This window comes from Penicillium verrucosum, assembly GCF_028828655.1.
Source record: "Penicillium verrucosum strain IBT 35672 chromosome Unknown utg000004l_segment0_segment0, whole genome shotgun sequence".
In the NCBI taxonomy this organism is placed as follows: Eukaryota; Fungi; Ascomycota; class Eurotiomycetes; order Eurotiales; family Aspergillaceae; genus Penicillium; species Penicillium verrucosum.
Genome location: NW_026643213.1, coordinates 1,957,546 through 1,984,043, shown reverse-complemented (window position 1 = coordinate 1,984,043; position 26,498 = coordinate 1,957,546). Strand labels below are relative to the sequence as shown.

The following is a 26,498-nucleotide window of genomic DNA, read 5'->3' as shown; positions in this document are numbered from 1 at the left end:
TTTTGAATATAAATTTTCAAAATGGCCGCCGCAGTAGCACAGGGAGCCGCCGGCAACAACTCCTTCAAGGTGCGAGGCCTCGAAAAGATGTGTGTGAGCCACTGATTTCTGATTGCATGCAGGACAAGGAGAAGCCGATGGCCGTGCGGGCCTCCAACATTCTCGCTGCTCGGGGTATGTCTATTCTCATTGCGTTAAAGGCATCCATGCTAATGATATCGTAGCTGTCTCCGATGCCATTCGAACAGTACGCTTGCTCAAACGATCTGCAAATACCCAGATGAGGGGCTAACAAGAATATAGTCGTTGGGACCCAGGGGTATGGATAAGATGGTGAGTTCATCTCGGATTTTCGTTATATCAAGGTGCTAATCTCTCTCTAGATCCAAACGGCCAAGGGACAGACCATCATTGTACGCACCCCAATTTCATTCGATCATATCGGGATCCCCAACTGACCCCCGCAGACCAACGATGGAAACACCATGTTGAAGGATATGAGCGTGATGCACCCCGCTGCCCGTATGCTCGTCGACCTGAGTGCGGCGCAGGATGTCGAAGCTGGTGATGGAACGACATCAGTGGTTGTCATTGCTGGCAGTCTGCTCGGCGCTGCCGAAAAGTTGCTAGGCAAGGGCCTTCACCCCACTGTCATCTCCGAGTCTTTCCAAAGAGCCGCCGGTGCTGCCGTCGAGATCCTCCACAACATGTCCCGTCCTATCAATCTTTCCGATCGTTCCACCCTCCTCCAAGCCGCTTCTACTTCGCTTTCGTCCAAGATCGTGTCCCAGCACTCCGGACTTCTTGGCCCGATGGCCGTCGACTCGGTCCTAAAGGTTTGTGACCCGAAGACCGCAGAGAATGTGGACCTGCGGGACATCCGTATTGTGAAGAAGGTTGGCGGCACAATCGAGGACAGTGAGATGGTCGATGGCGTGGTTCTCAACCAGCCTGTGATCAAGAGCAGTGGTGGTCCCACAAGAATCGAGAAGGCGCGGATAGGTCTGATCCAGTTCCAACTGAGCCCGCCCAAGCCAGACGTATGTTTACTCGTGCCTCTAGTTGTTATTCGAACAGAACTAAAAATCAAACCCTAGATGGAGAACCAAATCGTGGTGAACGACTACCGTCAGATGGACAAGATCCTGAAAGAGGAGCGCCAATACATGCTCAACATGGTCAAGAAGATCCAGAAGACCAAGTGTAACGTTCTTTTGATTCAGAAGTCCATCCTCCGTGACGCCGTGAACGAACTTTCCCTGCACTTCCTTTCCCGTCTCAAGATTCTCGCCATCAAGGATATTGAGCGCGATGAGGTCGAGTTCCTGTGCAAGAGTCTCGGCTGCAAGCCCGTCGCTAACGTCGACTCCTTCACCGAGGACAAGCTCGGCACCGCCGACCTCATCGAGGAAGTCCAGGCCTCCGGTGCTCGTTACGTCAAGATCACCGGTATCAAGGCTCCTCTTGCTGCTTACAACCAGACCGTCTCAATTGTGGCTCGCGGTGCCAACAGCTTGATTTTGGATGAAGCCGAGCGATCGTTGCACGACGCCCTATGTGTCATTCGCTGCCTCGTCAAGAAGCGTGCCATGATCGCAGGTGGTGGCGCTCCCGAGGTTGAAGTGGCCCACACACTCGCCATGCGCGCTCGTGAGCTTACTGGTACTGAAGCTATCTGCTTTAAGGCCTTCGCTGATGCCATGGAGGTCATCCCCACTACTCTCGCTGAGAACGCCGGTCTTAACTCCATCAAGGTTGTGACTGAACTCCGCCACCGCCACGCTCAGGGCCAGCACAATGCTGGTGTCAGCATTCGCAGTGGTGGTGTGAAGGATGATATCACAGAGGAGAATATTCTCCAACCCCTGCTGGTCAGCACCAGTGCGATTGAGCTGGCTGCGGAGACTGTGAAGATGATCATGAGAATTGATGACATTGCTCTGTCGCGGTAAACGCCCTCGGCGGCCGCTAACGTGAGCTGTATGATGGAAAGCGATCTGATCGCGACGAGTAATTAAAAAAATATCCCGTTCCTGCATAGAATCACTCTCAGACTTGTGACACTTCCTGTGCAATGTATATGGTAAACCGAGCTCCTTGTAATGTTATTCTCCCAAATTCCAATGCGAAAGGTGAAAATCGGTGTGTGTGCTTAGGTCCTCGGATGGCATATTGACATGGGAGATTTGAAATTGGGGCTATTTAGGGTATTGCGCGTTTTGAGGATATAACGGAGTATGCTGCACCTCCCTATGTTTGTGCATGCACACCTTCCAATGCCCTTTTTTTAGTTCATTTTTCGTTCTCTAACTTGGATGGGTGCTGTCTAGTAAAATGCACGAGTCTCAAACAAATTAAGAGCATGAAATCAGATGCAGAGTCAACACTGGAAGCTCTTCAACATCTTCGTTGGGCCTACTCCGTAGATGCATCTTGTTATATATTCGCTATAGGGTTATATTCCTTATGAGCTTTCGGCTATCCAATACATAAAGGGCGCGTTCGCCATATATTCTTTTGGAAAATGATAATATAACTCAATACAACACCGGCATGTGTACTTGATATATATAGAGCAGGCCTTGACTAATTGCCCCGATGAACAATCAATAATTATATTAACAGTGTACACATTAGTAACAAAGCTAGTCTGTAAGAAGTGAACCAATCATCAACAACATTAAAACCCAAAATGGAATTGAATAAGGATATGGACTTGAAGCTAAAGACATCAATAACCCTTTGTTCGCGCCAAGAGATGGGTGTCGGTCCGTTTCACCAGATCCTCCGACATTGAAAGCTCTCGACAAAGTGATCTCTGCTTTTTTCATACGTTGTCATAGTAATTTTGTCCTCTATATATACACATCAAGTTTTACTGTCATCAGGACAGTCAGTGATTGCTGGCGCTTGGCCGCCTCGAATTGCGGGCGATAAGAGATAGCGTGACGATCGGGACGTCAGCTCCGCTACGATCAACCACCACCATGGGGAAGTTCGAAGGTGAAGGGAACCCAGAGTCCATACGGTTGAATCGACAACGGTCGGAATCCGTCTCCTCACAAACATCCACAGACTCCGGCCTATCGATCGCCTCCGAATCATTCATGAAGAACCACAAGGGGGGGCAACACAATGCCGATGGAGGAAGGGGATGGGGACAGATACCGGGACATTGAAGACGGAGCGGAAACTGGCTCAGATGAGCCTCTTATATCAAGCGGAAAGAAAGCAAGCTCGTCCAGTCGCCTGCGCCAGATTGTCTGGTTACTGGTGTTGCTCTGCGTCGGTGGCTGGGTGCTTGCTTTCGTACTGTTCCTCACGCAGAAACGACCCGATACCGCGGCACTCTCATCTGCGTCATCCGCGGAGATCCATGAACCAACCGTGGAGATCCATGAATCAGACCCGGTCTCCGGTGCTAAGAGCCATGGGAAACCAGTGACACTCGAGCAAGTCTTGAGTGGTACCTGGTCTCCGAGGTCCCACGCGATCTCCTGGATTGCAGGCCCGGATGGCGAGGATGGTCTTCTGGTTGAGCAGGGCGAGAAACAAGACGCTTTTTTAAGGGTGAAAGACATCCGCAGTAGTAAGGATGGCGTCGATAATCTCGACACCAGAGTGTTGATGAAGAAGGCGTACATCTGGTTTGAGGGAGAGGCCATGATACCAGCCAAGACGTGGCCAAGTCCTGATATGAACAAGGTCTTGATCATGACTGACATCCAGTCCAATTGGAGACACTCGTATTTTGGGAAATATTGGATTTTCGATGTGGCGACGCAGAAGGCCGAGCCGCTCGATCCTGGGAACCTGGGTGGACGTGTACAGCTTGCAACTTGGTCGCCAACCTCTGATGCGGTTGTGTTTGTTCGTGAGAACAACCTATATTTGCGTAAGTTGGCATCTTTGGAGGTCACCCCCATCACCAAGGACGGCGACGAGAACCTCTTTTATGGTGTTCCAGACTGGGTGTATGAGGAAGAAGTGTTTGCAGGCAACACCGGAACCTGGTGGTCAGATGATGGGAAGTTTGTCGCATTCCTTCGAACGAACGAGTCAGCAGTTCCTGAATACCCTATTCAATACTTCCTTTCACGGCCATCTGGCAAAGAGCCGCCACCTGGACTTGAAAATTACCCTGAAGTCAGACAGATCAAATACCCCAAACCAGGAGCCCCGAATCCGATTGTCAACTTGCAGTTCTATGATGTCGAGAAAAATGAAGTTTTCTCATTTGAGATGCCAGAGGACTTTGTTGACGCTGAACGCATTATCATCGAGATTGTCTGGGCGTCCGAGGGCAAAGTTTTGGTCCGAGAGACCAACCGCGAAAGCGATGTTGTGAAGATTTTTGTTATGGACACAAAGGCTCGAACTGGTAAACTGGTGCGGTCAGATGATATCGCAGCTTTGGACGGTGGCTGGGTTGAGCCTTCACAATCGACTCGGGTTATTCCCGCTGACCCTAAAAATGGTCGCCCACACGATGGTTATATTGACACCGTTATTTATGAAGGCTATGATCACTTGGCTTATTTCTCACCTTTCGATAACCCAGAGCCTGTGATGTTGACCAAGGGCAATTGGGAAGTGGTCAAGGCGCCGTCCGCTGTTGACCTGAAGAAGGGTCTGGTATACTTTGTTGCCACAAAGGAAGCTCCAACTCAGCGTCATGTATACTCTGTCAACCTGGACGGGTCCGATCTTCGACCCCTGACGGATGTATCTGCACCCGGATTTTTCGATGTTTCATTTTCACATGGAGCCGGCTATGGTTTACTCAGCTATAAAGGCCCAGCAGTGCCGTGGCAGGCTGTGATCAACACCCAAGGCGACGAGATTGACTTCCTAAACCTCATCGAGGAGAATGTTGAACTCGCCAAGAGGGTGGAAAATTTCGCTCTCCCAACAGAGGTGTACACCAATGTAACCATTGATGGTTACACGCTCCAAGTTCTGGAGCGCCGCCCTCCAAACTTCGACCCTGCAAAGAAATACCCCGTGCTTTTCTTCCTATATGGTGGACCGGGATCTCAAACGGTCGACCGCAAGTTTACAGTTGACTTCCAGACCTATGTCGCCTCGAGCCTGGGTTATATTGTCGTCACCGTGGATGGTCGGGGAACCGGGTTCATCGGGAGAGAAGCCCGATGCGTTGTTCGCGGTAATATCGGCCACTACGAAGCTATTGATCAGATTGAGACGGCTAAGATCTGGGCTAGCAAGAGTTACGTGGATGAAAGCCGCATGGCAGTTTGGGGCTGGAGCTACGGTGGCTACATGACCCTGAAGGTCCTTGAACAAGATGCGGGCGAGACATTCCAATATGGCATGGCCGTGGCACCCGTCACTGACTGGAGGTTCTATGGTAAGCCCATTCAAATTACCACTGTTCTGTTTGCTCTCCCACATGCACATACTAACATCCTACTTCATAGACTCTATCTATACAGAACGTTATATGCACACACCCGAGCACAACCCCTCAGGTTATGAAAATGCCTCCATCAGTGATGTTATGGCCCTAGGCCACAGTGTTCGATTTTTGATCATGCACGGTGTTGCTGACGACAATGTTCATCTTCAAAATACCCTTGTGTTGATCGACAAGCTGGATTTGAAGAACATCGACAACTACGATATGCAGGTCTTCCCTGACTCGGATCATAGTATACAATTCCATATGGCGCATGCGCTTGTTTATGAACGTAAGTCGATTTCTCATGCGTTTCCATTTCATGGCTTCCCAAGGTTGGAAAAGGACACGACTAATTATGAATCAAGGTCTTTCGAGCTGGCTCATTAATGCGTTCAACGGTGAATGGCATCGGATCACGAGTCCGAAACCACAGGAGTCGACGTGATGTCCATCGACTTGTGCTTTTTACGGCTTTCGGGGTAAATACATTTGTTTTGGAACTATCTACACCCCGTTTGGGTAGATTATATGCTGCTAGATATATATAGCTCTAGGGAACAATGGATGCATATTATAATTCAATATATTCTCATAATTAATGCTAACAACATAGGATAAAAAGACTCTAATCGCTGATGTACGCCACAATTTCTCGACAGGTCGAAACAACAAAACTGGTGTAAAAAGATCAGACAAAACATATCGACAGAGGACTTTTCAAAAAAAACCAACTCAGACACCGAATAATGCAAGTATGAACAAAATGTAGTGGGAAAAATATACAGGAGTGCAGTATGTGCAAGTAGGGGGTAGTAAGGAGGCAAATCAAGACGCGTGGCTAGGAGAAAGTCCGCCGGCCCGAATGAAGTCATCTCTGTTCGCGACACTGATATCAGAATTTCGGTACGGAAGGAAGTCTTCACGTTGCAAGCCACGTAGCTGTTCCCGACCGACAGTTGAGACGGAGCGCGAGTAGGATCCAGAAGGAGAGTGGGCGTGAGGACGGGAACCCAGCAGAGACAACCGATGGGTGGAGGTCCTTGCGGGTGACCTATTACGCGGGGAGCTGCCGTTGGACATCGCGGTAGGCCTTGGCGCAAAGACAGGCAGACGAGCGAAGGACTCGGTAGAGACATTGCTCATACTCATGCTCATGCTCAGGCTCATAGCCGAGATATTAGAGATGGGACGGTGGTTGCCGCCGCGACCGGGTAACTGGGACGTAGAACTGTATACCGTGGAAATACCAGACTGGGCAGAAGAGCGCCAGGAGTGCACCGCGCCGCGCGGGATGGTGATGATCTCTTCATCGATGCCAGTCTCAATGGCGGCTGCCACGTCGGCTGGGTCGATCGGGTCGCCAGCTGCGCGGCTGGCCATCATCTTGGCGGACTTACCAATCCACAACATCTGCTCGTGTTCGCGGAGGTACCGGTCGCCACTGAAGGACTTCTGAACAATCTTGCGGGTCATCATGCCGAGTTTGCGACGGTGCTCGCTCTTCTCGTACATACGGCGGGTGATGGCTGCTACTTCCTCCGGTGTGGGAGAGGAGGTCAGGACTGGTGCGGGCGATGTGTCTTCGCTGTGTTTGCTCCATTCGCCGAGCATGGCAAGCATGCCGATTTGGGCCTTTGCTAGGGCGAGGGCATCGTTTGGTGCGACAACGGCACTGAAGCGGGAGAAGTCATCTGGGTCACTGAGTACTCGGAGGGAAGCACCGACATCTGTGCAGACGACGGGAGCTCCAGTCAGAGCAGCCTCTCCTAGGGCGAGAGGGAGACCTTCAGACAGAGATGAGTTCAAGAAAAGCCATGTGTTCTCTAGGACCTTCATGGGGTCGGCAGTTCCACGGAGTGTGACTCTGCCACGAAGACCCTTTGATGCGATAATCTCTTGACACTCGGTAGAGTAAGTTGGGGCCTTGTCAATGGCACCGTAGATGTCCAGATGGTACTCATCGAACTTCCACTGGTTGATGATGATATCTGCAGCAAGAAGGGCAGTCTTGATATCCTTGGCATACCAAACGTGGGACAACATGGTCACAGTCGGACGCTCGGATTTGATTTCCTTGACTGGAGAGAACTTTTGCATATCAGTGATACCGTTGACGACAGGATCGATCTTTCGGCGGAAAGTGTTTCGATGCTCAATTGTGCCCTGGCAGGTACCAATCTCGACCTCCCAACCGGGGTTGAAGAAGTCTGCACAGGGAAGGATGATGTCTGCGTGATGAAGGGTCAAGACAGAGGTAATTCGCATCAATCCAAGCAGTGCGTTTCGAACAAATGGCGAGAGCTTGCACAGAGCAGACGACAGACAGAGGTTGGTTTCACGCCAACTGATGGCGTGGTCCCAAATCTGCAAGGTACAGTTGCGCTTGATCTTGCATACAACGCCGTAAGAGGCACTGACGCTGTGATGTGAGGCTTGGAAGGTTGAAGGGATCTTTTCAGGAACCGGGATTGAGAAGATGAAGAGATAGCGGTACCAGAGCTCCAGGGCGACATCGAGAGATGCCAGAGTAGGAAGCTCAGTGTCGAACCACTGGGATGACGGGATGGTGTTCGACATTTCCTGGGTCAGCCACAAATCGCGCCAACTCTGCTTCACTATCTCACTGTTCCACACTTGAGTCCAATGACGGGTCTCTTGGAAGTATGTGTTCAAGTTCACAAGTGCACGAGTCGCCTGGTGGATATCAGACTTTGAGAGATGAACTGCACGAGCACCCTTAACCAAAGCAGTCAGAATCGGAATGAAGTTCATCTTGATGTCGAACTCGCTCGCCGACGTAACATCATCAACCTCAGCATCCAGCTTGTTATGGAACAAACCGTGAGTTGGCGTGAGGAAGTCCATACCCCAAAGCGGGATGAGCTTGAGGGACTGGATGTTCTGTTCGGTTTGATGCTTGGGGACACCAAAGTCGTTCGCAGACTCGCAAATCATGTGCCATTTGATGGTTCGAAGGGAGTTGATCATATCTCGTCGACAGGCAGAGACACCGCCACCTTCATTGGGCCAGGTACCGTTGTCTGCCGCCATGACATGGAGCGTCTTGTCGGTATCGGTGCCAAAGTTCTTGGAGCGGGTGTTAACAACAGCGTCACCTCCAGGGCCAAAATTGAGCAGATCGGTGAGCTTAACAGCGAGAGGGGTCCAACTGGAAATGTTCTCGTCCAGATCTGCACTTGCCATGATCGCATCAGCGCGGAGATCCACGTACTTCTTCGCAGATCCAAGATTGCCCCAGTCACGGCTACGCCAGTAAGGGGTAAGAACCTTATCTCTGCGAAGAATGCGATCGTCCATCCAGCGCACAATAATTGCATCGAAGTCAACACGATCCTTCCATGCCTTCCACATCAAGGAGCGAGCCTGAGAAGTTGACACCACAAAGCGCTTCTTCGTGAGGCCCAGTGTTCGGGAAAGAATATTTGATCGGAGACTGTCGCAGTAGACAAATGGGTTATCATGCGCAAAGCTGGTATACTTCGGCTTGGAAAGTACACCCAGATAGTCGTGCTCAATCATTGGCGGAGTCTGCATCTTCTGTCCGTTGATAGTAGTGAAGATGGTGGGATGGAACTTGTGATCATACAGCCAACGACTTTCATAGACATCGGCACCCTGAACAAAGCTGGCCTCGGTGACCTTGGAGTGAGGAATCCAGCGCTCAATCTTCTCGGGATGGCGGCGCGGAGGCGCACACCAAGACACTGTACAGCTAATGTGGGATAAGACGAACTCGGCTCGCAGCAACTCATCACCAAAACGGGGGTTCTTGCGATAATGGTACTTGAAGCGGATAAGATTGGCATCCTTCATGTAGGAACCCGATTCGATAAGACCCTTGCGGTTGTACTGGACGCTTTGCAGATAGTTTGCTCCTGACACGCAGCGTCGTCCTAGTGGAATGCGGTTTGATGATTTGTTGAGCTTGAACACCTTCTTAGTCGGAACTCGATAGTCGTAGTGGTATTCGTTGATCACTTTGCCGTCCTTGAACTCCTGCTTGACCAGAAGTAACATCTCACCCGAATAGGTGCTGACGTACTTCAGGGATTTGACCTCTTTGGGCTCGGTCTTATGCTCACCAGCATAGTGGTAAATCTTGAAACCACCATCAATCTCGTGGTGCCTGAAGGCTGTAAAGGTGCCATCCAGACTTTGGATAATGACCCGACTCTTTTTGATATGGATCGTCATGCCCTTGGTCTCGTCCCACAGCCGCTTGACATTCTTGCGGCCATGGAAGAGAAAGAGTGACAAGCCCAAGTCTTGAACGATCTTAGAATAAACCCAGACCATATTGAATAAGAATCTGATTGGCACACGGACAACAGTCGGAAGGGTCTGAGTGACATGATTGAACTCTCTCTGGAATTCCGGATCTGCAACCAAAGCTACCACAAAGAATTTTACTATTGTTCCCAGCTTGTGGTAAATGTAGCTAGCTGGTGACCGGACCAGCGACAATGCAATTGGGAGCTTCCGAGGTATGTAGGAGATGTACTTCGAAGTCTCGGGCTCTTTGGGAAAGGCGGCTTCTCCAGTTCCCCAGTGAGCATAGTCGAGAACGCTAATTGCAGTGGCAGCTCCAAGGTTGCAACGGGCAACGTGAACATCGAGATCATCGGTATCGAATGTGCAAAGACTTTTCTGGAGCCATTGGCGTTGGCTATTGGAGAGACTACATTGTTGACCCAAGCAACGTTTCAGCAGCAAATCCCGAACTTCGGTTGGGAGCTTGTCCCAATGGAGATCGGGCTCAAAACCAAGGCAAAGCTGCCGAAGCAGTTCTTTCTTAGCCCAGCGTACGACCGTAGTTGTGTTGGCCTCCTCACGAAGCTGTTGAGCCATTGTGTAAGTTACCCCACCGGAGACAATGGATCCTGCCAATGATGCGTACTCATGAGGCACACCCACCATAAGCTCTGTGACAGCATGAAGCAAGGTTTCAGCAATGATCTGACAATTTGCGCTGATATCGAGACGCTCGTCTAGGAGTCCTCCCACGGCGATGGCTAGCTTTAACTGGTTCCCGGTGCTGCAGCTGAGAGCTCGAATGCCGGGACCGAGAGAGCCAAAGGAGACAAGCTCAATGACAATATCGCCCTTCTCCCACGATGCGATCGCACTGTTAGCAACATTTTTGGAGCCGGGAAACGCTTCTTCAATCATGACTTCTTCTTTGCAAGACATTATAGCACTCTTGATTTCGACGCCAGGATGGACACCAGGATTGAGCTTGTATCGGGAATCAGATGGAAGTAGCGAATAGCTTTCGAAGAAAGTCTGAAGCTCTTGCTGAGACCATTCGGGGTCCGACCAGGGCGTTGTAAACGCATGGAAGGTGCGGCCAAGCTCCACTGGAGAGTCCACTTTGTTTGGCATACCCATTTTGGCATTCCAGATCGAGAGGATGGCAACGGTCCAGGTGGCAGATCCGAGTCCAATGATCTGCGAGTACAGAAAACGCGGCATAGACACTTTGAGCGCGATACCGACTGGTAATCCGATACAGATACCAATGATGAGAGGCTTCAGCGCATGAGGGCCCGTGAAGATCTTCGTATATTGGTACCAGATTAAACCGGTGTAGGCGAGAACGTATGAGAAGAAAACAATCATGGCTTCAATCGATGATTGGAAGGTCCAAATGAGAGCAGTGGCAAGGGCAAGACTCCAGACATGCCACAAGAGGAATCTAAAAAGGACTCGCCAGTATACCTTTCGCCGGAGTTGTACCTCTTGTTTCTGTGCGATCCGAATATCCTTTGCAGATCTGACGGAAAAAGGCGCATTGGTACCAAGAGCATCATGGAGCTCCTGGGCTTTGGTATCAATGAGCACGGCTCCGATCAGATAGTAGGCAAGGGGCGAATCCAACGGCCATTCGATTAGCATCATTCACCGTGCTCGTGAGGCCAAGAATACGGTCGCCACTCAGCAATTGTGCCCATTTGTCGAGAAGCGCAATCACAAAGTAGAGAACACCACATCCCATCTCTTTGCTCGATTGACGCCAGTGAACGAATGCATTGTGTAGACGAAGACCTTTCTGGGAGTTACGCAGGGTGTCAAGTGCCACCTTGGTTTGGATGTTCCAACCAGAACTAAACGGAATCGGCCTCGGCACATCTGCATAGCGGCAGTACCAATCTAGAAGGAAATTGGTAGACTCCCAGTCCTGGGCAAGCTCAACGACCATTTTATCCTTGGATGCTTTTGAGAACATCCCACGCTTCGTCTCAGCCAAGACGTCCTTCGAGAGTGCTTCTCTCGCCAGCTTGAGGGCGGCCGGGTCACTCATATTCGCGAACACCTTCTCGTCATCATTTCCATAGGCAGTGATATACCACTTACGAATCTCAGTATCATCGGTGCGTCGCACAGATTGGTACCAAGTGACCCATTTGGAGGTGACCGAACGAAGGCACAGCAAAAGCACACCAATAAAGACATAGATAATGGCGAGGTAGACAGCCGAGTCGTGGCCACTCCAGGCTGTGATGATCGGTGCCAAGAAGAGGATCGGAATGCACATAATAATTGGCTTGCGGCCAGACAAAAAGCTCGAACCGGGGTAACTGAAGCTTGCAAGCGAGGCGAAGGTTGAGAAGTAGATTGTCAAAGCGATCAGGTAGAGGTAGAAGATGATACCAGCCCGAGGGCCTCGAACACTTGAAATGGCAACAAAACCGATCAAGCCACCGGCCACAGTGAAGGCAATACCAGCGATCAGGCGAATGAGAACGAACATGTTCGCTGCTGCGAATGCCATCGAAATGAGGTAATAAGGACCACCACACGCAATCCACGTACCAATTGCACCGGAAAGCAGCAGAGATATCATTAGCGCCATAGTTGCACTGTCCTGTTCATCGTGAGACATGGCGGCAGAGAGATAGAGTCCACGGCCAACCATGGTAAGCAAAATGATATCAATCAAAGCAGGAATAGCGAAGACACTCAAGAATGTGAATCGCTGGTATCCAGGCATAGTCTTACGCTGCTCATCGGGGTTGACATCAATCTGAGCTCCGGCGTAGGATGTAGCAAGCTCCGGGGCACCGTTCACCCAGTTTGGCGGCTGATGGTCTCCATAGTAAGCTCTGAACCGGTCCGATAGCAACTTTCCGAAAACACTGGGAGCAACGTCGAAGTAAGCTTCACAACGAGATCCAAGGGCAAATGACTCTGCGAAGGCGGCAGCCTGATCGGTATGGTTGTTGAATAGAGGATTCCGATCGGTCACCTCTGCGTAAATCTCATCGAAGGCTCCCTGTCTTGCGGCACAGAAAAGCGCAAGAGCCATCATATCCACATATGTATCAACGGAGCCACCTTGAAGAAGGGCGCAGAGACCACTAGTAATGGCGGCAAGGTCATCCTCACGGCGATACCTCAGAACATCGGAGAGCACACTGTCGGCCTGATGGAAAAGATCAAGACAGGCATCGAGAGACGGGTATTTGCAACCTTGGTCCATGTACCAGTTGATACGAGACTTGATCAAATCCTCAGCAGATGTTGATTTCTCGAGATACCCAACTGTGTTTAGCACCTTCAACTGAGAAAAAGAAGGGGCATCCACTAGTTGCTTGCGAATGTAGGTGCAGATGGCTTCAGATAGATCGCTATGAGAATCAGTGAGAGAGAGGTGCTGCAAGAGAAGGAGGCGCTCTTCAGGGCTGAGAACATCGATGTCTTGAATCAGTCGACGGGGGAGGCCAGTATTGTGGGAAACATCTTGGGACCAGGTCGCGAAGGTCGCCTCAGCCTCGAAGCAGACATGCCGAGGAAATCCCTTTGCCGATAGGAAGGTGTGAAGAATAGTTCCAGCCAGGCCCTGGGCATTCTTGGACACATAAATCTCAATACCATCATGTTCCATCTCAAAAACGGCCCAAAAGCGTAAATCAGAGCTCTTGCGCAGACCAGAGTCGAGACAAAGATTGACGTGCAACAGATCATTGGATGCCCAGTTTGCAAGTTCCTTAATTGCGTTGGCCAAATGATCGTCATCTTCGGAGAGATCTAGAGAGTCATAGAATTGGCATAGAAGGAGTCCAATGCTTTGGATTTTGGTTGTCGGGACGGGATGAAGAAGGTTGAGGGACTTGAGACGTTGTTGAGATTGGACAATTTCTGCAAATGCCAGTGGAGTCGAGTCTGAACCGAGAGGGAAGCAACCAAGTGAATTGTAGGCCATTCCTGACATGGAGATGGAGAGAGGACTGCCCTGTGACTTGACCTGTGCGACCCATTCTGGAGGATCACGCATTCGAGCAGTCGGGCTATCGGGGGCCTTCGAGTCGTATTCCGACGAATCCAGCAGCGCATCAATAGCGGGGAAAATTGGCTTGAGAACTTCCCAGCCGTCCTTCTTATCCGGGGAAGGCAATATGTTCAGGTTCGCCCGCCAGATATCGTGGGCCTTCATCATTTCTGCTTCCTTCAACCAACCAAACGCGGGAAGAGGCTCGAGAGTCGTGACGTTAAGATCTGCATCATGAAGAGCAGCTTCGGGGCCGATCCAGGTAATTGCGCTGTAAAAGCCACACCATTGGATAGATCTGCGGATTATGGCATTGGGAACAGTGACATTGTCGTCGACGGTTTCCCAGGCCATTACTACAAAGTCTCTCATGCAAGACTCAGAAACGAAGGCCTTGATTGTTGATTGTAGTTCGGCCATTTGGAAATAATCCCGCTTTTCGCCTTGAGGCATAATGCTAGCGTTTCGGATGACCAAGCCTGCCACAGCATCGCTCTGCACGGCCTTTCGATCCTTCAAGAAATGAGGTGGCTCCGACTCGAGATAGACTGCCAAGCCGAGGCTGCTGATCGCCTCGATAAGCTTTCCTCGAGCAGTAGGACGGAGCACATCTTCCCAATTGGCGAGGAGAACACCGGAAAATGAGGTATCATGAAATCCGCTTGCGAGTAATTCTTCGATCTTTTCGATGACGGTCAAGGCAGATGCCTTTGGAGGAAGGACTTTCCCCAAATCAACACGTCCTAGCACTTGGCTGCGCTCGTGTCTGGAAATAGCTTTGGCGACCCCTGCCTGGAAGGGATTCACAACCAACACATCCCATTCTTTCAAAAGTCTTTCTTGTGAGGCAGTAGGTGGTGTTTCGAAGCTTCCCAGGTATACTCCAAAGCTCGTGGGCTTTCCCTTGTGGGGGGCGTCTTTCAATCAAGTTGAGTTCTCGGTTGGATAGCTTGGTGAGCCGTTTGGATACACTCAAAGGGAAATTGTCCGGTAGCGGTCTTGACTAAAAATGGGTTAGAATTAACATCCAAACCAGAGAAAAACGCTTGTGGATGGTCACTGTATCATACCTTGTAGTATTTGATAAGTCTCTTTACTCCGGAATATACAATTGATAAAAGGCCAGTGGTGACTGTGAATAGCAAAACTCCAATGAATACCTAGGGGAAATGGTCAGCGTATTCTCGTGTTCTGTGTCTGTAACAAGGTTGCTGAACGTCAAGTTGTAAAGAGGACCGGAATCAACATACAAATTGCCACCAATGTTCTTTCATGGCATCCCAGCCAAGAGGATGTGGCCTCTCTGGGAGTGAGTCTACTGCCATTATCTCAAGATGTTGAGTTCTCGACTCGATATCTCTCTAGGCGCAATGTAAAGAGGTAACTGGTTGGCAAGTAGAGAGGAGTCTCAACTGCAAATGCTTATAGTGACATGCCTAAACGAGTGACTGCTGTGTTTTGCAAAAGGCAAATATGTCGATGTAGAACAAAATAAATTGGAGGGTACAGGTGAACTCAAGTGTTGGTAGGGTAATAAGGTAAAAGAGTAGTGGGGGAAGGACTGAAGTGAATATCCACTTCTCCAAGCCGTATAAGTAAAGTAGACAATTTTGCCCCCTAGGATTTCCCTTGCTCAGATGTCAGGGAACAGAGAAAAAAGAGAAAAAAAAAGGAAAAAATATGTATACACGGAGTGGGTTCGCCTCTTTTGGACTGTATAGGACAAAGGGTCTGGGCGTCTATCGAAGAGCTCTCAGAAACACGGGGCAAAAATAGCACACACTAAAGTTTTTGTTAGATGCAAGACTAAAAGAAACCACTAACAAATACACCAGAGCTGACCGATGAGACAGACTCGGTGGAGCCAGGCATATGTACATATTCTACTCCGTATGGCAGATAGATATGCTACCATGTGTAGCAAAGCCATGCGATTCATATCGTGGCAATTATTACCCCGATGGGCCTTGTCTGTTTTTCCAAATCTATTCCCATTCAACATATCATATCAACATTGAACACATCGTGCTGGCCCCCGCTCAAGATGTATCTGTGTCGGATTTCGTCTGCTTAGCTTATAAGCTAAAAAAAAGCAGTTTGGCGCGGGCTAGAAGCATCATGTCATGCTGCAGATAAAACTCAAGGTCTTGGCACAATAATAATATAATAATTAATAAAATGATTAAATCAAGAAGAAAAAAAAATAGAAAATACATGGAAAAGCTGCCGACTAGGGATTGATGAAACGAATGGAGAGCGGAACTGGGACAATGAAGAACCCGATCGAAATAAAAGACGAGATATACGTTGTACAAACAGGTAAGTGAAAATTACCCCGTATTTACCGCAACAAAGAAAATACAAGGTATCCGAGTCACCCGAAATACCTTGTATTCGATATATACGCATACAACAGTATACTATTCGGTACTTGGCATTTAGACTAAGACATTTCCTTTCCCCACGTCAATTCTTTTTTGGATCTGACGAGTCTTTCTTTCCCCCTGGCGAATGTTCGAACTGTACCTGATCCCGTTAGAGTCTCGGCAATAAGAGGCATTTGCGTTGCTTGGCACTGAATATTAGTACTATGTGTTGTCAGAGCTTCTAGCCATTGTATATTGTTGTTCGGGTCTCGGTCTAGTCAATTGCCTAGCGTCGCCTTTTTTCCCACCTATCTTCCCATTTTATTATTTTTAACCCAAAAATGAAAAATGAAAAATGAAATCCCACCTGGCCCTGCTAAGACCAATTGTTGATTGACCAATCGCATACCTAGCATGGGGTGCCAACACAGTACCTAGTGTTGTATGTGTCTTCATTTTGAAATCGCCGGATCTCAGACCCCCAAGAGATGAGAACTCGCCTCACGCTCCCAAAACCGTCAACGCCACATGGAGACATATAAAGAACTTTTCTTTATAGATTAGATTACTTCCGAAATTAACTAGAAACAAAGGGCGATACGTCTTGGATTGAAACCTTTGGCTTAGTCCATAAGTGTTTGATCTACTTACGGTAGTATAAAGATGATGATCATGCAGATAGTTAGGGGTAGACAGATGCAAGCTAATTTCATTCGTTCATTGTACTCCGTATTTTATTCTATTTTCCTAGCTGTCAGTAGTTAGTATTGCAGACCTGCATACTGTGTGACCTGCCCTATCGAGAACCTGGTCAATATCATGGTTGCCGTGCCGGTCTGGGCTTTGAAGGTCGGCTGTTACTACGCATTTATAACATGCGACACTGCCCCAGGCGTTTGGCCCGAGAACACACCGACTGTCATCGCATATCACCCTCCAGTCTCTACTCCTTCTAGTACTCCTAGCAGTTCTGTTGGAGTGAGCTCAATCACGCTCGCTACTTCCACACACTCGTTGACTGTCTCTGTGTCTCTACCCTCTACCCTTATTGCTACTTCGTCTAGCACAGTTGTACCGAGCACTTCTACAGCATCCACCTTCGTTACTTTCATCTCGTCGGGCGCAATCCCGTTAGAGTCTGCTTCGGGCTCAGTCATCGTCACTGTCTCATCCGCTTCTTCTAGCATCCCTACCCAGAGTGGGTCGTCTTCTGTCTCATCAGGCTCCGCTTCTAGCTCCCCTGTTTCGTATTCCGGAAGTTCTTCAGCCAGCTCATCTGCCTCGTCCGCTGTTGCCAGCAACCAGGCTTCGTCTGCACCTGTTTCCACAAGTGCTTCTGTGACTACTCCTAGCATGTCGTCCACCGCCATCTCGATCTCGGCTGTTGCAGCTGATATTCTGGTCATTGCCAGAGATGCTGCCTCTGCAGGTGTGGCCAGCTCCGGCCTCAATGGATATGGTATCCCATTCACAACTCTGATTGTTCCCTCCGCTGGTGTCCCTCTTCCTGACCTCAATGGCACCGCTGGAGGAAACTTCGGAGGTATTGTCGTTGCCTCTGAAGTCAGCTATGAGTATGGTGGTACCCAGGGCTTCCAGAGTGCCCTGACCACGGATCAGTGGAACCAGCTATATGCTTACCAGCTTGAATATGGTGTTCGTATGGTCCAATACGATGTCTACCCGGGTCCCAAATTCGGTACATCTGCAATCGGCGGATGCTGTGACGACGGCGTTGAGCAACTTGTCTCTTTCACCGATATTAGTGATTTCCCCACATCTGGCCTGAAGACTGGCGCTGGTGTCAGCACCAGTGGTCTGTGGCATTACCCTGCGACTATCACCGACACCACCTCTACTAAGCAGATTGCTTCATTTGCGCCCACCACAGGCTTCACCACTGAGAGTGTCGCTGGTGTGATTAGCGACTTCGATGGTCGTCAGCAGATGACCTTCTTCATCGGTTTCGATACTACTTGGAGTTCTACATCCAGCTACCTGCAGCACGCATGGATCACCTGGGTTACCCGTGGTCTGTACGCCGGATACCGCCGTGTCAACCTGAACACCCAGATTGATGATATGTTCCTTGAGACTGAAATCTACTCACCTGCTGGTAAAAATTTCCGTATTCGCGCCCAGGATATGAGCAAAATTGCCAGCTGGACTGATAAGATCAACGCCAAGATGCCCGCCGGCAGTTCCTACTTCGTTGAAATTGGCCACAATGGTAACGGAAACGTCGAGAACTCTTCCGACACCTCGGATTCTGGCTGGGATGCTTGCGGGGCTGCTATCGAATATGAATCGCCTGCTGACACTCCTCTCGAGTGGGTCAAGCCTCTTGGAACTGGCACTGACCTGTGGCCCGCTGTCCCCACTACTTACGACTGGACAGCTACTTGCACTGCCATGGATGAACTCCTAGCCTGGTGGACCACCGAAAGCAACCTCAACAAGTTCGGTCACATTTCCCACACCTTCACCCACGAGGAGCAGGACAATGCCACCTACAGCGATGTCTACAAGGAGATCAGCTTCAACCAGGCTTGGCTTAAGGCCGTCGGTATTGACAAGGCCACCAAGTTCACTTCCAACGGTATCATTCCTCCTGCCATCACTGGTCTACACAACGGCGATGCCCTTCGGGCCTGGTGGGAGAACGGCATTACGAACTGTGTTGGCGATAACACTCGCCCTGCCCTTCTGAATAAAGAGAATGTCATGTGGCCACTTTTCACAACTGCTGCTGCCAACGGTTTCGATGGGATACAGGTCAACCCTCGATGGGCCTCTCGCATCTACTATAACTGCGACACCCCTGCCTGTACCGTTGCGGAGTGGATTGCCACCTCTGCTGGTTCCGGTACCTTCCAGGACCTCCTGGACATCGAGAAGGGAGAGACCATGCGTCACCTCTTCGGCCTCTTCCACGATGGTTACATGTTCCACCAGGCCAACCTCCGCAACATTGATGTTGACCCGATCACCATTAACGGTGTGTCTGAAAAGTACTCCATTATGCAAGCTTGGGTGGAAACCCAGGTTCAGGAGTTTGTCCGCCTGGCTCAATGGCCCATCATCACACTCACCCACCAAGAGGTAAGATAAACCCCATCCAACACGCTGCAATCTTTTGTCCAGACACTGACTCCCCATAGATGTCCGCCTCCTTCCTTGCTCGTTTCAACCGCGACAAGTGTGGCTACTCTCTGAGCTACACCACCAGCAACAAGAAGATCACTGCCGTCACTGTGTCTGCCACTGGAAACACCTGCACTGACCCTATCCCGGTGACCTTCCCTGTTGCCCCTACCAGCACCCAGGGTTTCGCCACTGAGCAGCTCGGTGCTGACCCTCTGACCGTCTGGGTTAAGCTCTCTGGCTCCCCTGTCACATTCACTCTTTCCACCCCCATTTCCCTTTAAGAGGTTGTAACGATGATTGGCTTGCCTTCGTTTGGCAGGTTGATGTTCCTTTTGGATTTTGTTGGCCACCCGTCGCTTTCATATTATCTTGTGGATATCTCCCTTAAGATGTCAATAATGGTTTATATATATGTGAAGGAAACGGAACCCATGCTTTTCTGTTGATACGAACACTGAATGTGCTGTGTTTTTCTAATGTCTGGGAATTTCAAGTATAATTATACGATAATATACAATGATTCTTTCCGAACGGTTTTCATACTCAAGACTCAGTCTGCGTGAAGTAATAAACAGCATCGTGACAAAAAAAAGCAGAAGCCTATTCTCGATACTACCCTCGGACATGTCATCTAGCGGTCTGGTAGAGCGTGATGGTGTCAGCAATTTCGCACTGCAGGTCCGATGTGACAACGTCGACAATGTTGTACGAATCAAGGGATGTTACTGTCCGACTCATCCGGCGCGTGGAAAATACTTCACATTTTGTGTACATCGAGTCATGTAACCAAAAACAGAAAGAAAAAAAAGGATTTCTACCGATGAGACTAAGCCATCTAATCGTGGCAAAAACAAATGCTAGCAAGTCAATTCTGTCTACCCATACACAGAAGGCCAAAAACAGAAGAACAGCCTTGGCAGCGAGCTTAGGGCCTAACTTGTCTCTCAACACAACGCCATAAACCATAACCACCCTACTCATCCTGCCCGATGACCGCCATCCGGGTGATGGATGTTGAGCCAAGTGATTTGTAAAATAACGATTATGTCTCGGATGTAGCGCAGATGTAAGTATCGGCTGTTGGGAATATCTGAGATACCGATCCACACATATTCCTGTATAGTCCACCTGCATGGTGCATAGGGCAATCTAATTTAGTCCCAATATATGGTTCCAGACCTACTTCGTACAGCGGGGAAGCATGTATACGATGGAGTTACATGCAGCTACTGCATCAAACTATGTACTCCATGCCCCATACCCATTCGAGTCATACTCCGGAGACAAGGAGGCTCAATGCTAAATTTGGAATCAGGGGCATAAGATGATATTATTTCGGGGATATCCGCGGGCATACTCTGTAGATTCCTGGGCAATAAAGCCAGTCGGCCTCGAAGTTAATGCGCTCTACTAAGTATCTGGTAGTAATCAAGAATGTATGTTATGTAAGCCAGTGAGTGGCTGGGGTTGGGTTCGGCCTTTGAAGCTTACTCTGACTTCCGCTGTTACTGTCCCCCTTTTTACTTTCTTTGATTCCTTACTATCCTTAGCAGCGACAGGCGCCGGGACAAATATGACGAGATCATGGAACGAGCTAAAATAGGGACAAAAAAAAACACACTCCTTGGCATGCATTCTAAGCGAGACATTGATCTGAATCAAGAATCATCAAACGGGTCAAGCGTAAGGTGAGTTATCAAACAGTGAGCCTTGGAAACTGCTAAGCGATCTTGGCATGGGCTCGAGGTCTTCAAATTCTCCGGGCGAAAACCGAGACTCGGCAGTAATGGATTTGGTAGACTCAGATTTGTCATTGCCCAGTCCTGTGGACCTGTTTCGGTTAGCGGGTGTGGCGTCCAAGAGATTCACGGGAAGGGAAGAGTCAGGCGATTGGATTATCTGAGACTAGCGCCATCGGGGTTGGCTTTTTCTCTGGTAGTCTATTTTAGCGTCTTCGATACCTAGGTATGCTACTCAAAAGGATTGTGGAGAGGGCGGGTCGTGTAGGAGAGTGAAAAGTCAACAAAAGCGTTCAATTCGAAACACAGAATAGTGAGATGACAATAATAGTAACAGCGGGACTCTGTATGTTATAGTAATACTGTTAGTGATATTCAATAGGTGCAAGTATTCCAAATCTGAATGTCATTATTCTGTGTCTGCGCATAAGCGAAGGCATCAGATGATGGGGTATCCTTGTCCTCAACCAGAAGTCCGGCGAGTTAGTATTGGATGGTTTTTAAAATGACTGATCATCATTTCAAAATTGATTTAGGCTGTTGAGAGCCTGTTTGGTTAGGGCTAGCAAAATACCGGCATTTGAGCGGTGTTTACAAAAACGATCCTTCTAGTTTCGTGGTAATTTAGGTAATTAATAAAATACAATACCACAATACATCAGTACTGTGAATGTGACGGCTAAAAACACCCAACCCCGATTTTGTGGCACTTTAGGGCTAAGGCGCTTGCCAGCACATGCATCTATCCTTTTCCTTTTCTTGGAAATTTTTTAAACAGGAAAATTGGAAGTGCAAAGTGCAAAGACCTTTCGATTTCTGAAGTTTTTCTGGTGCTGTTGGCACTTTTGTTTATAAAAAGACAAGGTGGCTGAAGTTTCACTAGGCCCCCCAATCTAGCACTATGCAGTAGCAAGTAGAGTACAAAAGACGGAGTAGTGCTTGGCAAACCGAGATTTCTCTTTTTTCTTTTTGTTTGGGACTATTTTGGGCAAAAAGCCAGCCTATTGTAGCTTTGTTCTAAAGTTTTATCCTTGGCAATTTGGGAGTCAACTGTCAACCCCTGAGATCCTGTGGCTTGTCATTCTTATCTCAATATTGACAAAAAGTACTGTTCTACTATACTATGTAGATAATATATTAAGATTACCTAGTTAAGTAAGATAATCCAATTAGTAGATCACAGATCAGCAGGTTCCACCACCTTATTTTCATCTTTCGCCTTGGAATTTGACCTGGGCAGGTGAGTGGGGGATCTTTCCCGCCGCCTCCTTCTTGGCCCCCTAAAGCCGTCTAGGCATCCTCATTTCCCACGTTGTATGTTGGATGTTGGATGTTGGGTGTTGTACATTTTCCATTAATTTCCGCTTTACCCGTTCAAGTGATTCCAGGGACATCTAAGGCTGAGTTTTGCTTTTTCCAGGGTAACATCCAGGTCTTTTCGGTACGCTGGAGGATCTCCCTCAGCCCCTGGACCTTCGCTCTGGGCCCTTTATTTTGAGCTTAAAGATGCCTATCTCCCGAGTTAGTGCCTGCTGATCTTTTCGACTTTCTTTTTTTCTCCTTTCCGTGGGCTACCCCATACTTACTCCTTCATTAAATCCAAATACCCCACGACTTTGAGTCACTACACTTGATCCCACCATCCCACCGATATATTACACACAACTAAACTTCTTCCATCGTTTAATCTCTCACTTCAAAATCTACCCTAATGGGTGATTTGTCATCCAAAACGGGCTGGTGGGCTTGGTCGACCAAGAAGAAGGTTCTTATCTTTGGAACCATCGCTCTTGTCATCGTTGCTCTAGGTGTCGGCCTAGGCGCCGGACTAGGAATTGGCCTCAAGAACAGCGGAGACGATGACAATAATAACGATAATGAGGGCACCGGTTCCGGCCCGACAAACACGACAACACCAACAAATACAACCGTGAAATGGCAGCCAGCTGTCGGCAGCAAGTGGCAGATTATACTGAAGTCGGAGGATGGTGCACCCATCTCCACCTCAGTGGACGCACCAATCTACGACATTGATCTCTTCGACAACAACAAAACCGTCATCTCAGATCTCCAGAAAATGGGCCGCAAAGTGATCTGCTACTTCTCGGCCGGCTCGTTCGAGGACTGGCGCAAGGACGCCGGCGACTTCCACCCCGCAGATAAGGGCGAGAATCTCGACGGATGGCCCGGCGAGAAATGGCTCAACCTCACGTCCCCCAACGTGCGCAAAATCATGCAGGCGCGTCTCGATGTCGCAGTGGAGAAGGGCTGCGACGGTGTTGATCCTGACAATATCGACGGGTACGACAATGAGAACGGTCTTGATCTCACCAAGGCTCAGGCTATCAACTACGTGAACTGGCTTGCTTCTCAGTCTCACAGCCGCGGTCTCTCGGTTGGATTGAAGAATGGCGCAGATATTATCGACTCTGTCATTGATAACATGCAATGGTGTGTCAATGAGCAGTGTGCCGAGTACGAGGAGTGTGATACCTATGCGTCCTTCATCGAGGCGGACAAGCCTGTCTTCCATATCGAGTACCCCAAGGGCGGTTCTACCAACAACAATAAGTCGGTGACGAGCAGCCAGGCGAAATCTGCTTGTACGGCCAACAGCTCTGGAAACTTTTCAACTGTTATCAAAAACATGGACTTGGATAATTGGGTTGAATACTGCCCGTGATCGGGTTTTGTGCTTGGAGTGGGCTCGTTATACCTAACTAAGAGTTGACATTGCATGTATAAGTAATACGACGTGATATTTTTGGTACCATTACTCATAACTTCTTTCCGTTCATCTTTTTTCGGTTCATCGTGTTTAGGCGCTGTGCATTCATTAGTCCCGGGGCTGAACAGAAAGAGTAAATTGGCAAGTCCCTACGAAGTGCATGACGCCCAGATATGAAAAGTCCCTGGAATGAACTTGTCATTGTCAGCGCTAGGTAAATTTCAAAGAGCGCCTTTCCATCCGTATCTAATCTATCAACCCCCTCGAAATGACGCCTTCGGCCCTCATTGCCTTGAATGACATCGACGAGACGCAGGACCAGGGGCACAACAACTCGCAAGCCTAAAGCGAAGGGGAAAAAAAACGCCATGTTCAGAACGCAGAACACCTATCACAATAATTAAGCCTAATGCGAGCACATAATCGCTATGTTATGTCTGAATTGGAGCTCGCTAGCCTTATAACGGTCATCTGACAGCTTCATTCCCAGGGTATGCGCCGGACCCAGCCCAGGCTCGCTTACTCCGACAAAAGCAGCTTGTCTCTAGCGCACATATCGTAAGTTCGCACTGGTACTAGATGGCACTAGCACCAACACTAGCCCAAATACTCAGCTCATCGCAGAGCAACCACAACCAGCGCCATCGTCGGCGAAAACTACCTTTACTTCTAGCGGCGTTTTATGCATAGACTATAGTCTCCAGTGGCTGTGACTACTGCCGCTAGTGGAAATTTCCAATTCCCCAAGACTTCCGTCCGCCCGGTTTGCTCATGGCGTGACGCGACGGAGAAATCGGAGGTTACTGTGCTAAGGCTTGGCTTTTGCGCCGGATCTGCCCTCCGCCAATAGCTCTTTTTTTCTTTTTGTTTACAAGGTATTAGGCATTGCTTGTGGTTTACTTCGCTAAAGCTTTGGAACACCCGGATACCCAGGTACACGCCAAGCCGGATATTTAGGTAACAGGACATGATCCATGTCCATTTCCTACTGTATTTTGCCACCAGAGGTATAATTATAGGTTTCTTTGTTTCTCGCCTTGGAGTAGGACAAAGCATTTACTAATTCGCTCTCTTTGCCCAGTCGGCCTCAATGAAACAAAAAAAACGGGTGTTCTAGTGCGATGAGGGGATATGGACTTTCCCAAGAAGAACTTGGTTAGTTAACTAGTAACCGGCGATGTTGTGCTGGTCTTGGCTGTCTTGGCATATGGATATGTTGGGACCGGTGGGTTGAAGCTCTTCACTAGTCTGATTGGTTAGGTTCGAGAACTCATTCTCGGAATGCTCGGTTCCTTTGGGGAAGTGGATTCATCCGGTAACTTTGCTTCGTTGTAGTATGTAACGAGATATTGTAGTATGTGTTTGAGGTAGCTAGGTATTTTTAGAGGTTTAATTACATACCGATATGTGGATACTGTTATTTATGTGTATTTTACATATCTTTTGTCAGGTATCCAGGTATTTGCTTAAACCTCGATTTTCCCAGTATTTTCCGTCATTTGTGTGGTTGAGACTGTGTTTGCCACGATAAACGTATCATAAATGCTATTGCAGCTCCTTGCATAAACCCCTGGGGTTGAAACTGAAGTCATGTGTTACTTAGTTACCAAGATACATAGTTATGTCGTACTATTTTTACCCATTTTATCGTACTTCATACCACTTGGGAAAAAAAAAAACCATTGGACGATCAAGCGTCTAGCGGCTCTTCTTTTTTAACACCAACTATAGTTTAACCTCGTTTCATCGTACGACAAAGTTTGCATGTCTTACATCCGATCCCAATACAAAGACGGCTGAACACGGGAGTGCTTTGGGTCTCCAGTTGCGAAGCTCACTCCTGATCAAACTAGCCAGTAGAAACGCACCATCACTTTTGGGGTGGCTTATTTTTTCACTCTCTGCATGTCTGCTTTGCATATGGCACGTGTGATATACCCGCCTACCAATAACAGGTGAACCATGGAAATAAAAAAGCGCTAAAATCGGCTACCCGAGTGGCTCACCTAGGAAATCTAGATCTCCCCGTTCCTGACCGCAACCCTAGCGATGAGTGGTTAGGTTCCTCGGCGGCTATGTATGTGTTTCCTCTACTTGTTCGTATTAATGCTCACCGATCGGCGGAAATCTCTGCGACACAGTGCAGGGTTCCTGTAACGGAAACTAACACCGAAGTGGGAAGATAGTGGGTCGTTTAGAATAGCGCCTCGATCCGGTGGTCCCACTTAGTGAGAATGATTCAAGATCGGACTAGTATTCACGACCCATCGTTTACCGAAATATGGGAATGCCCAATTTGAATTGGTGGGTTTTTGTAAGACTGTATGGCAAATTCCATGCGAACTGAACCTCAAACCAGGATCTACGCATATAGAACCGATCGCCATTTGTTCGGATTTAGACGTGTCCACCCATACATGTTCACAGTTGCTCGATCATGCCGCAGCCATAACCCACCCCGGCATCCTCCGTTACTTCCCCTAAACACTGGTCTTCGGCACTTGTGTTGTTAGCGCCTAGTGATCGACTAGTTGCAGTCTGTAAGTAGTCAAATAATCTTTTCCTATAGAAAAACCAGCGATATATGGTAGGAACGATTGACAATACTCCTACTGTAATAGTCCAGTTCTCCCCAGCGGCTACAAGAAGTACCGCAGCCAAGAGATCGATCGAAGATCCTTTGCTTCCGAAATACCCGGCCACGCCACGAGGTAGTAACTTCCGCCACCGCCACTAGCGCTCAATTCCAGGGGGTACAACCAGAGTTACGAAGTAAAGATAGTACGCATGAGCTAAAGAACAAGGG

The 26,498-nt window shown here is 48.8% G+C and overlaps 5 protein-coding genes across 5 annotated transcripts; 4 read left to right on the top strand and 1 right to left on the bottom strand.

Annotated features, from left to right (window-relative positions):
• Positions 1-21: 21 nt before the first annotated feature.
• On the top strand, positions 22-1,952 carry N7516_010158 (chaperonin-containing T-complex subunit CCT4; the record flags this gene model as incomplete). The annotated part of the gene is made up of 7 exons (XM_057222877.1): positions 22-69; positions 123-174; positions 225-247; positions 304-333; positions 384-413; positions 468-1,040; positions 1,098-1,952. 7 exons carry the CDS (start codon positions 22-24, stop codon positions 1,950-1,952), a joined length of 1,611 nt encoding a protein of 536 aa, XP_057070098.1.
• A 1,183-nt stretch (positions 1,953-3,135) lies between these two features.
• On the top strand, positions 3,136-5,867 carry dapB (dipeptidyl aminopeptidase dapB; the record flags this gene model as incomplete). The annotated part of the gene is made up of 3 exons (XM_057222876.1): positions 3,136-5,371; positions 5,442-5,711; positions 5,788-5,867. The coding sequence occupies 3 exons, from the start codon at positions 3,136-3,138 to the stop codon at positions 5,865-5,867; spliced, it is 2,586 nt and encodes an 861-aa protein (XP_057070097.1).
• A 380-nt stretch (positions 5,868-6,247) lies between these two features.
• On the bottom strand, positions 6,248-15,037 carry gtb3 (glycosyltransferase family 4 protein; the record flags this gene model as incomplete). Its single annotated transcript, XM_057222875.1, has 5 exons — positions 6,248-11,260; positions 11,346-14,551; positions 14,595-14,715; positions 14,783-14,872; positions 14,963-15,037. 5 exons carry the CDS (start codon positions 15,035-15,037, stop codon positions 6,248-6,250), a joined length of 8,505 nt encoding a protein of 2,834 aa, XP_057070096.1.
• A 1,860-nt stretch (positions 15,038-16,897) lies between these two features.
• On the top strand, positions 16,898-19,506 carry agd3 (putative extracellular serine-rich protein; the record flags this gene model as incomplete). Its single annotated transcript, XM_057222874.1, has 2 exons — positions 16,898-19,180; positions 19,240-19,506. The coding sequence occupies 2 exons, from the start codon at positions 16,898-16,900 to the stop codon at positions 19,504-19,506; spliced, it is 2,550 nt and encodes an 849-aa protein (XP_057070095.1).
• A 3,169-nt stretch (positions 19,507-22,675) lies between these two features.
• Positions 22,676-23,647, top strand: N7516_010154 (endo alpha-1,4 polygalactosaminidase; the record flags this gene model as incomplete). Its single annotated transcript, XM_057222873.1, has 1 exon — positions 22,676-23,647. The coding sequence occupies one exon, from the start codon at positions 22,676-22,678 to the stop codon at positions 23,645-23,647; it is 972 nt and encodes a 323-aa protein (XP_057070094.1).
• Positions 23,648-26,498: the final 2,851 nt, after the last annotated feature.